At 36.0% G+C, this 12,061-nt stretch overlaps 1 protein-coding gene across 4 annotated transcripts in view; it reads right to left on the bottom strand.

Moving 5' to 3' along the window:
• Positions 1 to 2,152: 2,152 nt before the first annotated feature.
• The window catches only part of LOC133534407 (neuronal PAS domain-containing protein 2-like), a 93,532-nt gene continuing 83,623 nt past the window's right edge, over positions 2,153 to 12,061 (bottom strand). For 2 of the 4 annotated variants that reach the window (XM_061873519.1, XM_061873503.1), the window contains exon 11: positions 2,153 to 11,619. In XM_061873519.1, coding sequence (XP_061729503.1) covers positions 11,554 to 11,619 — 66 coding nt within the window. In that variant the 3' untranslated portion in view covers positions 2,153 to 11,553. The remainder of the gene's footprint in view (positions 11,620 to 12,061) is intronic. The other 2 variants (XR_009802022.1, XR_009802021.1) reach the window with 2 other exon arrangements.

Below are 12,061 nucleotides of genomic sequence, written 5' to 3'. Positions count from 1 at the left end.
CAGTAAGTAGATTTGGTCCTGTATTATAATCTGTACAAATGTTAAAGACAGCTACATATATTTATCGGAACCAACTTTGCAGTGGATCTGATACTATTTCTGTACAGCGTACTAAGAGTATAGCAATAGTGTTTTCAGAGTCAGCTAAGTTTAGACTAAGACCTTTATAATTTAGTGCGTGCCTTGCCGTCATTCAACGCCTTCGGGAGCTGAATTCAACTGGTTGGAAAGATCTAGTTCTTGTAGACATTTATGGGATAATCAGTGTATTAATGTCATTTTAATATTCTGAGGCTGTTTTTGCATATTACCTCAAAACTTATTTAGAGATCCACGTATTGTTTGATAAGTTTTTGCATGGGTTCTAAATTTAATAATATCCGAAACCTATGATTGAAATAGACCAGTCCATTTAGTTAACGCAGTTGTTACATTAGATGCGAATCCGAATCCCGCTCCCGTATGGGATCGAGACATCGCTATGTACGTGAATAGTGCACTCGTTGACACCACCAGGCCTGGTTCACTAGGGGGCCTCGCTAGGATGACAATAGATTGCAGAAAACAAAACGAAACGATATCATTTCTAAACATTACGCTTACGTCTCGTTTCGTTCTGTGCAAACGATTGTCATATTGGTTAGGCCCTCAAAGAGGCGCGCGGATAACTGCGTAAACCCACACCTTCCGTTTACGCGACCTTAAGGGCCTCCGCTAGCTGACGCAGATTATCCGGAACGGACGCCCCGTCTAATAAGAAATCGTATGAACAGCGCGCTAACTGGCGCGGGCGCGTGCGACGGATTTGGCCTGGGAGCAGAGGGCCTACCGCGAACCACGTTCGACGTGTTGCCTCTTTGTCGTACTTGTAAATTCGTAAGTAAGTGTAACAGGGAGGCAACACGTCGAACGTGGTTCGCGGTAGGCCTTCAGGACCCGCGAGCGTGCCCACGCGGCGGGGCGTCCGCGTCAGCTAGCGGAGGCGCTTAAAAGGCTATTCCTAGCTAGACACTTAACTGTAATAGATAGGCTTGTTGATTTTCATCTACTAATGATGTATATACCTATTATGCATAATTAGTTGTAGTATACACCTAATTACAGAGAAAGTGATAGTAGGACCGGCCCAACCTCCTCAAATGGTCAAGTATTTACGTCTATTTTAAATGACCTGACTGGGATTGCGACGCTTGTATTTTTATGCTATTAGAGAAACTAGAATCTTAATACACATACACATAGTAATCTACCCACAAATTAGAACTAAAAACAAGTATATACACGTAAATGGCAAGATCGACTACGAAACAGTTCCGCACCTACTTGTACATCACTAAATATTACGAGTATATATCTTTTCAACTGGTTTAACGTGCTTCAAACTGTCAATAAGGCGATCAAATACGTAATTATTATGAGCATAACATGTCTCAAGACAGTTTCTAGACAACATAATGAGTAAAAAATTCTATGCAGGGTGGAAAAAATTTATGGGCCCTGGGGGGAACAGTGCCTTAAAACCTTAAGTTAGCTCATTTTACTAAGAGGAAACTTTCTTTTATTAAAAAAAAAACCAAACTGCATTCATTTTTTAAAGTTCACTTGTATCGCCCGGGAATTGAACCAATTAAGAATTTCAATAAATAAACACTCACTATAATATTATTACTATTTTATTCATACAATTAATGTTAATGTAAAAAATGTTAAAATTTCTCCCAGAAATATTAGGACTTACTCGGCTGTCGTAGAAACTATCCATAAAATCGAATATTTATTACATAATTCCTGGACAAGCAAATTGTAAGATAATCTTGAAAGCAGTTTTGTTTGTTTTAAAAAAATAAGAAAATTTTCTTTAAGTAAAATGAGCTAGCTTTAACTTTTCAGGCACTTTCCCTGCAGGACCCATTAATTTTTCCACTCTGTATACATATAATATGACGACATACACTACCTCTCAGGTATTTGACCATTTGAGGTATTTGTAATATAAATCTAACTAATAGATCCTTATAACTAAATGGCACACTGTTAGTAAAGTCCCATTTAATATAGAAGCTTTAGAAGTTTAATAAAACAGAATGGGCAAATACTCATGAGTGGTCGTGTAAGTAGGTAAAGGTATGTAAATATCATAAAAAAACGATAATTTGCAGTCCATAAATACATGTTGTTTACAGAGATACATACTTTTTTCTACATTTATTCAGTAAAAAATATAAAACTACATAACTAAAGGGTTGAGGAAGACTCACGTAACTTTAAGACAACTCAAAACCATGCCGGCACGAGTGTTGTGGTACTTATTTCAGTGGGTATAATTATTTCACATCGGCTTGACCTTACCGCGTCCGAGTGCAATCAAGAAAATGGTGCGACGCTTCAAAATCACGGAATAGACACAACATAAAAACATAATCTGCGATGTGTTTCACTTGGACTACCGGCAATTTTAGGATTTATATTAGGCTATATCTTATGAAATTGGCAAAATGTGAAAGAATTGTAACGTGAATCAACCTATACATTTAGGTATCTACATAAAAAAACTCATTCAAGACTTACTAGTACCTAAAGAATAACTTTAGTTACGGCCTCACCTAGAGAGTATAAAATGTAAAAGTCTTTAATTACTTAATTTTAATAATAATTTTCAAGGATTAAATAACAGCCCCAGAGGGAATTCTAGCTGCTAAACTTATAAAACACTAAAATACTCAGTCTCACGATATGCATATTTTATTTTTCATGCACGTCATCTACTAAAGTAAATCTGTGATTGGACTGATACCAAACGTTTTCCGTTCTACCATACATTCGGTATTGTAAAAATGTACATTCGGATAAATATAAAACCATTGCGTATTATTTTTAGGTATATATTATAATAATTGTAACGCATTAGCAACAATGCTTAGTGCATTGTTAGTATATATTTTTTTATCTCTATGACTATATTTTACCGTCTGACGTGCATGAAGTATTTGGCACCGTTTTAATATAGATCCAAAACATTAATGTCAACATAATATACAGGTGATTCAGGAGACGTGAGCAGAATCAACCCTACAGATTCAGTAAATTATAAGCTACTAATTCGTTCCAGTGTCAGTGACATTAACGTTTATTATTTAGTGCTCCGTACAAATTTTTGTTTACAAAGCAGTATGAGATCACTCCGGTATAGCAAATCTGTTAAATGCGTGTTGAAAACAAAATGTTTTAAATGTTTCACGGCACGCATGGTTATATAGTAATTGGTCTGGTTACTTTTGAAATATCGTTTGACAATTTACTTTCATTTTAAAGATTGTCATATGAATTAAAGAGGTTTTATCTTTATTAATTTAGAATTAAACTTATCTTTGTAATAAACTTAAAGCAAAAAAGGGTGGTTGTGTAACCTAAGTCCTATGAAGGATCGTCCGATCCATTAACTCGTTGGTCTTGCTCATCTCTCCCGAATTCCCTTGTAGAACGTAACTACTTATTTATTATGCTTGTATAGTTCCGTTTGGGAAGTCTGTCCGACTCCTGTACGCAGCCAGAAATAAGAAAGCACAGATTCTTAATCTCATCTTCTTATTTTAGGCACAACCAGTTTTTGGGCGAATTTGCAACCCCTAAGATTAGCGGTTTCTATTAAAAAAAATGCTTTTAATAAGCCGCCGGACTCGGCCTGACTACCCATTCGGAATTATACCCGTCAATATGGCAAACGACATAAAGTTCAAGTCCCTACAAAAAAGGGCAGTCAAAAAACATTACCAAATAATCTTTAAAGTGATCCGAACGAACTTATTTTCTGCTCTTATGAATTTGGGGTAGTATCGGTGGAAAAAACAGTAAGGTAGTATTTATAGCATATTTTTCTGAATAGTTTTGGTACAACTCATCAACACAATGGCACCATGTAAATAGAGATTTAATTAATGTGTGGAATAGTACACAACCCTTGTATTCGTACTGCATGTTCATTTACTGTATAAAAGAGGTAAGCCTATGTATTTAGAGAAAGGTTTTAAAACTAGATGGCACTTTTGTCAAACTTCTTGCTCGGACTGGGTGTATAGAAGTGGAAAATTGACATGTCAATAAACATTTATTACAACACCTTTTTTTTTCTTCCTCGCGTTGTCCCGGCATTTGCCACGGCTCATGGGAGCCTGGGGTCCGCTTGACAACTAATCCCAAGTTTTGGCGTAGGCACTAGTTTTTACGGAAGCGACTGCCATCTGACCTTCCAACCCAGAGGGTAAACTAGGCCTGGTTGGGATTAGTCCGGTTTCCTCACGATGTTTTCCTTCACCGAAAAGCGACTGGTAAATATCAAATGATATTTCGTACGTAAGTTCCGAAAAACTCATTGATACGAGCCGGGTTTGAACCCGCAACTTCTGGATTGCAAGTCGCACGCTCTTACCGCTAGGCCACCAGCGCTCTATTTATTAAAACACCTATTTATAGAAAACCAGTTCAAAACAATATGACATCCTTAATCTATTGTTTTTATAAGTTAACCACTTACACTAATGGCAAAATGGATGATGAAAAAGTGCGCACAAAAATAATTGTTCAGAATTAATTTTCTCAATATTAACACCTAACTAAATACAACTTTACTTTTCGAGTTACCTGTATGGTAAGTATACAAATGTCGTAGTTCTCTACTCAATCAAAATAAATTGCAAAACTAATCATAAACCTGTGCCTATATTTGTGCCGTTATCGAGAACGTTCTCTGTTTTATATGGAGAGCGTTCTCGTTCGAGAATATTCTACATAGTAAAAGGAGAACGTTCTCGAGAACGTGATAACTCTGCCTGTACCTAATGCATACCAACCTAATTTATATGCGCAAGTGGTACAACGCTGAATTATAATTATAAATTACATCGTTAGGCAATTGATAAACGTATTCGCAAGTAAATTGACTCATACGAATATTTGAAACGTTTATTATTAGGTTATATTACCATACCTAAGTATTTGATTTATAATATACTGTTAACTTCAGGGTGTGTAGCCTACATGCCAATCGTTAAGAAGATAGGGGACGATCGATTCTCCATACAAACGTAGCCCTCATTTTCCTCCCTGGATATTGACATTATCCAATACAATCATAGCTATGCCCGACTGTTCATTTTTTTCGATTTTTACTTTAGGAGCGTTTAAGAATGTGTAAAAACCTGTTTTTTGTTCTTCACTCTTATAATCATTATAAAATCGAAAAAAATCATACGGCCGGGAATAGCTATGATTAAAATACATCAAATTGTGTAAAAATATTTTGCGTATAGCAAAGAGGAAAATGGGGAATACGCTTGTATGGAAAACCGGTTTCGAGGCGGTCGTCCCCTTTCGTTTTAACGTTCCGTCCCGTTCCGTAGCGAACGACACGCAACTGTCACTGTCGCACTAACATGGGAGAGTGATAGATAGATGACTACGCTAAGTTACGGAGCGCTAACGATTGGCACGTCGGCTAAGCACCCTGTAGTAGCAGATAAAACAACGCGCCAACTGTCACCTTATAAGGGCCTACGCTAGCTGACGCGGACGCCCGACGCGTGCGCACGCACGCGGGTGCTATTTGTAGGTGAAATCCGCCGCAGTTCAGTTAGCGTCGCTCAACTCGCTCATACTATTTTTCGTTAACCCGCTCGTCCGCTCCGTGCACCCGCGCCAGCTAGCGTAGGCCCTAATACTTTAACATATAGGTAGAGATGTAAGTATCTCTTCAGTTCGAGTTCAAAAGTATCTGCTGTACTTCAATTGCTGTGTAAAAATCATTAGAGAATATGCTATAATTGCTGCTGACGATACCTACATTACATAGATAAAAAAAACATTATAAATGAAGAAACCCTTATATGCGTAAATACCCTATACCTATTACTAAGTTTTATATTTTAAGATAGATGGGGAAAATTTGAATGTAGTGTTATTAACCTTTTCACCACCATGTAAATGTGGCAATTAAATGTCATCAACGACAAGGTACAAATTGCAAGTAAACAATCCGTATAACATATCAAGTCGTGGGGTGTTGGGCACGAAATGTACTGACTTTATATCGAGTCAATGGAGACGAATAGGTTAAAAACGCTGTAGTACCTTAGTTCGCATTGGTGCTCCTATTGAACATTGTTATTATGACTAAAAATCATATTTTTATCAAATTACAGAAAATGAGTGGTTAAATAGCTCTCTAAATATCTCTACTAGCTTTGTTTGCATCACTCCACCTGTTATGGCGTTGCATCCAACATGCAGTATTTAAAAATTCCACGTCACTGTTAGAATTTTACCCGCGGCTGATTTGTCGTGATTTTCAGGTGCAGTATTAAATTTGTATACAGAATAAGAAAAAATAAACTGATAACTACTGGCGATTATTTCACGAGGTTATCGCGTTATCTATCTTTTTTAAACTTGAAGTTACATCATCATCTTCGTCGCGTTATCCCGGCTTTTTGCCACGGATCATTATAGCCTGGGGTCAGCTTGGCAACTAATCCCAAAAATTCACATAGGCACTAGTTTTTACGAAAGCTCCTGCCTTCTGACCTTCCAACCCCGAGTAACTAGACCTTATTAGGATTAGTCTGGTTTCCTCACGACGTTTTCCTTCACCGACTGCGACCGCTGGACTGAAAGCGCATGCTCTTACCGCTAGGCCACTAACGCTTACCAACCCAGCCAACAGTTAACTTGAAGTTACATACTTATTTATATTTAAGTAGCATACCTTCTCTATCACACTGTTAGATCTGATCTTATTTTAAAATTTGCTGTGAGTTTACTGTTTCTATTTCCTAATAACGGTTATAATAAATATGCACCTATAAAGGTAAAGTTCGTATACGTATAGGATCTTATGTCATGAAAGTCTATGTAGAGTCATGTGGGGTAACTGTGCGTAGCGGGCAGTGTGCGCAACCCCTTTATTTACTAATAGAGAGAGGGAAGTTTGTGATATGTGTAAAAAAATTAAAAATATGTTGGTGAAGAATTAGTTTATGCAAAAAATCCAGATGAAATCATTCGCTTACTCAAAAAAAAAGAATATTTAAAATTTGGTGCTGTTAAGGTAAAATTTGTCATCAAGATAAAAGTTGTCACAAGTAATTTTTTTTTTCCTAATGTAATGTTTTTAAGCCTTTTATTCAGTATAACATTTGAAGCTATGTTATGTCGCAATAAAGTTCGTTAAATGTTATCAAAATTAGACTGCTTACAATAATAAAAAATCTATAAATATAATTTAGCTGCGCACACTTACCCGCAGTATGGGGGTAAGTGTGCGCATTTTGAGCTGATTGAATTAGAGTGATTTTTCTCCGGAGTGTCAAGATTTTATTGGTTATTTCTTGATTTATTTATTACCTTAATAAATGCTTTACCTGATACATATATTCATTTCCCTTCCATACTAATTGTTTAATTTGAATACTAGTTTGAAACAAAATGTGGGCACGCTTGCCTCACATGACTCTACTTCATAATATGGCATTTAAAAATGTTCCCCATCTAATAAAATAAATGATTAGTTGTACACTGGAAGGTTTGAGATCATGGACATACTAAATAGTAACCTACCTACGTTCAGCTACACTTCACCTTTACCCACCAGATTCGTATTACCTACATGCTTGTGTAAATAAAAAGTATTAAGGTAAGATGGGATAAGATGAACATAGTTTTTGTGGTCGGAGCAAGACAAAAGTATGAGGATTCTATACAAGTGTTTATATTGCCCCGGTGATAATCTTATCCTACCTTACTTACTTTTTTTAAGTTGGATAAGACTCGCACGTTATTTATACTTTCTAAAATAATTTCGTTGCTTTATTTGAACACAGTCCTGAGTGGAAGCTTACTTGTTTTGGCGCAACTTTAAAGCTCCCTTTTTCGGCCATGAATTCATTTCGTTTCTTTATTGAGTAAAAAGCTTTGATATTATTATTACGTACCTATGAAAGACCAAGTTGAAACTGACGTCATTCCAGATGTACAAATAATAAAAGGTCAAAAGTTTTCTCATGCTCCAAAAGTGGATCTATGAAGCGGCTTGAAAATGGACGTTTTACTCTCCAAGTTAGTTTATATAATTTCTAACGACAGGCAAAGAAAATTCGGTTCTAAATGGATTTGTTGTGTAATTTTCATTCTGATATTTAACTTGCGATTCCATAAATAACGTTCCTAAACCTAAATTGTTAATTGAAAGTACTCTCAAGTACGACACATAGTATTTTGCTTTCGTCGTATTCAGAACGAACAGTAGAGTTTAATTTGGGTGAAAGGCACCACTTCTGACTCGAGCTATTAAAATATCTCATCAGCAATGGGTGCTTTTCATTCCTTGATTATGGTTAAAAATCTACATTTGCGCATAGCGCATGTAACCCGCTCAAGTAATAAGTATATAGGTTATTTTATTAACAAAGGTAAAATAATAATATAAACTATGTAAAGCATTGAGTAATGCGAGCTACCCCCGCAAATAATCCACGTCATTAGCGTGGCTGAAGTAAAAGTGGGGGTGAATACAAACAGCGTGCGCGTACTGTTTGTGCAAGTAACTTGCGCCAGTTATACGAGTATGCATGATAAAGGTACGGGCGAGTGCATGGAGCATGCTGTTTGCGTATGTGGCCCGGGCCTCAACTTGCGCGGAGTACATGCTATTTTGCAAGATCCATAGGGAAAAACGCAATGCACAGCGTACGAGTGGTATTAGGTAGCACTGGTATTGAGAATTTGATTTACACCACAATGCAAGGAAAATAAATGTTTTACATTTTCATATAAGTAAGCAAAAGTAATGAAATAACATAAACAGCACTTTCTTTCATGACTATGAACTCATTCATCAAAATCCAGAAGATACCTACACAAAATTATAAAGTTGCTGTGTACATGCCAAAAAAATGGAATGAGGATCCATACTACGCGAAAATTTAACAGAAACATACGTTAAGCTACGATTACAATTATAATAACAAGTACTTTACCTCGGTATATTTAATATATGTGTCATGATACAGTCGTCCATATCCTATATATCTATGTACAAAGTTCACTCATAGCTTGCCGAAATACCTAGTGCTAGCCTTATGGCAAAGTATACCCGTTCACAAAGTTATACTACTAACGGATTCTACGGAACTACGTTGCTACTACACATTCGCTATCAAAAACTACCTATCGTTTAGATTAAAAATATACTCTTTGACATTCAAATTCATACTTACATATCTATACATAAGTTCAGTAGAAAATATGAGTTCCATACATTATCTACACCTAGACTACTTACACTTCCACTACGTACTTATATTATACACATTCAGTTATTGTTTCTTTGTATTACACCGCCTCGTCAGGTTTACGTCCTTCCAAAGAGTTTGATATCATGAGGGTGCCGTATATTCAATATCCAAGCTCCACTCATTACTTGGTTTCTGAAAGGAGGTAAATACATTTAACTCCCCATTTAAAATATTACTTCGGCATAAAGTTTACAGATATATTTAATGAAGAAGCAGATATTTACACATATAAACTAAACACTATTGTTATCTTCCTCAAACTCTCTCGGAAACACTCGCTTAAGTTACAAAAAATTCAATTTTTCTTTACGAATAACTTCTAAAAATTTATGATGTAAATAGAACAGATAAGACAATGGAATAACTTGTATAGCCATGCGCATCACAACAATAAACAATTCACTATATTTTTACAAGTAGGTGCCTTCAAAAATAAATTCACTCTTCCAGAACATAGATGTCTACGTTAATATAATATTTGTTTCTACCCAAGCAACTGGGGCTCACGAGACCACCTAACTACCTACTCTTGAAATTATCTACACTTATACTAACTACTAAAATTTACTATTCGAATTGAACATAATATAAATCGTATATACAACCTCATCGAATAAACATACTGATCTTACTCAATAAACACAACGAAGAAGATCATAGTTTAAATTCTAGAGATCTTTGACTTAAAACTACGTAAAACAAATACACCAATTCGCTTAGAATATTTTCTAGCTTTTGCAGAAAGAATTCGCATAAAAGCACATAATTTATACAAAGCTCAAAAAGCCCACTTATAGTTACTTATATATAAAGCATATACATTATATATTATATATGTCGCAATGCTTAGTTGTGTTTATCCGTAATTTTTAGGCCATTCCTAAATAAACAAGAAACGTAAAATGTGTGTAAGTATTTACATGTTTATTAAAGAGTGATTTTTAGTTCGATTTATCGTGTCTGTAGGATTCCACGGGGCTGTCAATGTATGTGTCTCCGCTATAGTCAGTGATCGTTTTTCTGACCTCGTTTAAGTTTCTTGTCATTGATACAATTCGTTCACCTACAGTTTCCAGAAAAATCTTGTTAATACGGGACATTTCCGTGGAATGGTCCTTGTGCAGCACATTCGCTGTAAAATATAATTCACTCATGGAATGTAAGTACGGCCAGTAACTGAGAAATGTATACTTTTTTTAGAAACTGTTAGAGGGAGGTTACTTTTTCCTGTAGCAAACTGTACATTAAACACCCAAAAATGGCATACTGCCCGCCTTCCACTAAAATAAGTATGTTAAATCTTAACAGAGCATAGTTACGAATATACTAAACTAACCAAAAAGTATGTTACAAAACTCAGAAGCTATGTAATCGCAGGTAGGTATTAATTTATAAAACCTCAGGTCTTTACAAGGGTCCCGGTACTTTATGTATAAGATACAGAATATATCTGAGAAAAGATCCCATGCTTTTGATCAGAATATTATTGCAGTATAAAACATTATTTAGGTATTTAAATTGCACAACTATTATTAGGGGTCCATTAATTACGCGAGGGGTTTTGAGGATTTTTGAAAACATGGTGAGATGTAAGATTTATCTCGTCCCCCTCGCTCCCCCCTAATCTGACATGAGATACTGTAAATGTGTTTGATTTATGAATCAAAACACAATTTGCGTTATTATTTTTATCACGAGTCGTAAAAACGACGGGGATTGAATCCTTAATATATCAATACTAAATAATCGTATTGATATATAAATTTATTCATGGATTCAATTGTATAGAAGAATAGTGTCAAATATTAGCAAATTTTATCCAGTCTAAAACATGTTTTACTTTAAATTAAACCGATTCTCTGAAAATTTTTTTGTTGCCTGAAATGTATTATGTGATATTTGCTTAAGCCCCTCCTCTCCCCCACGTGAGATTTAGTGAAATTCGGTCCCTCTGAAGCCCTCGCGTCATTAATGGACGCCCCTTAAATATGAAGGTTTATCATATTTTACATGTACAATACTTAGTACAACGAATATCGAGTGCGTGGCAGCGAACTACATAATGTAGATATTACCTTAATGGCTTTCTCTAGAGTCAAAATTTATAAATTTTGCATTACCTTTCACGGAAAATATGATTTCACGTGTAACGGGCGTCATATTTACAGGAGATCCGGTTGTTGTCGCAGCTTTGCTGAACCATTTATTTTTAATTTGGCTCCGGCTGCTCGTCCGGGTCTAAGCCACCCAATATATCTTGAACGTCCTGGGATATCTGCAAATCACAACATTTAATTTTATAGTTACTTAGTCCTCTCTCTCTATCACTCTTCTTTATTAGCGCGACCTGCGCGACTGTGACAGCTGCGTTTCGTTCGCCACGGAGCGTGAACGATAAACACGTTGGCTACGCGGGCTGATTGTTAAAACAAAATGGGCCTCAATGCTACTTGATGGTACTAAGGAAGGTAGCTGACATGTCATATATTTCTTGATTGCTATATTTTTTTGTTTTAAAATTAAACTTAAAGTTACAAAGCGTCTGCCCGCAACTTCGTCTGCGTAGAATGATGATTGAAAAAAATCCCATTTCCTTCCCCGGGCCTCAAACTATTTAAATCCAGACCAAATTTCATCTAAATCGATTCAGCGGCTTAAGAGGGAACTATACCGCGTACTCGTCTATTCAAAAAGAGAAAATGTTTTTCCACTTTTAA

This window comes from Cydia pomonella, chromosome 1 (assembly GCF_033807575.1).
Source record: "Cydia pomonella isolate Wapato2018A chromosome 1, ilCydPomo1, whole genome shotgun sequence".
Lineage (NCBI taxonomy): Eukaryota > Metazoa > Arthropoda > Insecta > Lepidoptera > Tortricidae > Cydia > Cydia pomonella.
Note: the sequence above shows the minus strand (reverse complement) of the source record. Positions and strands in the feature narration are given on the sequence as shown.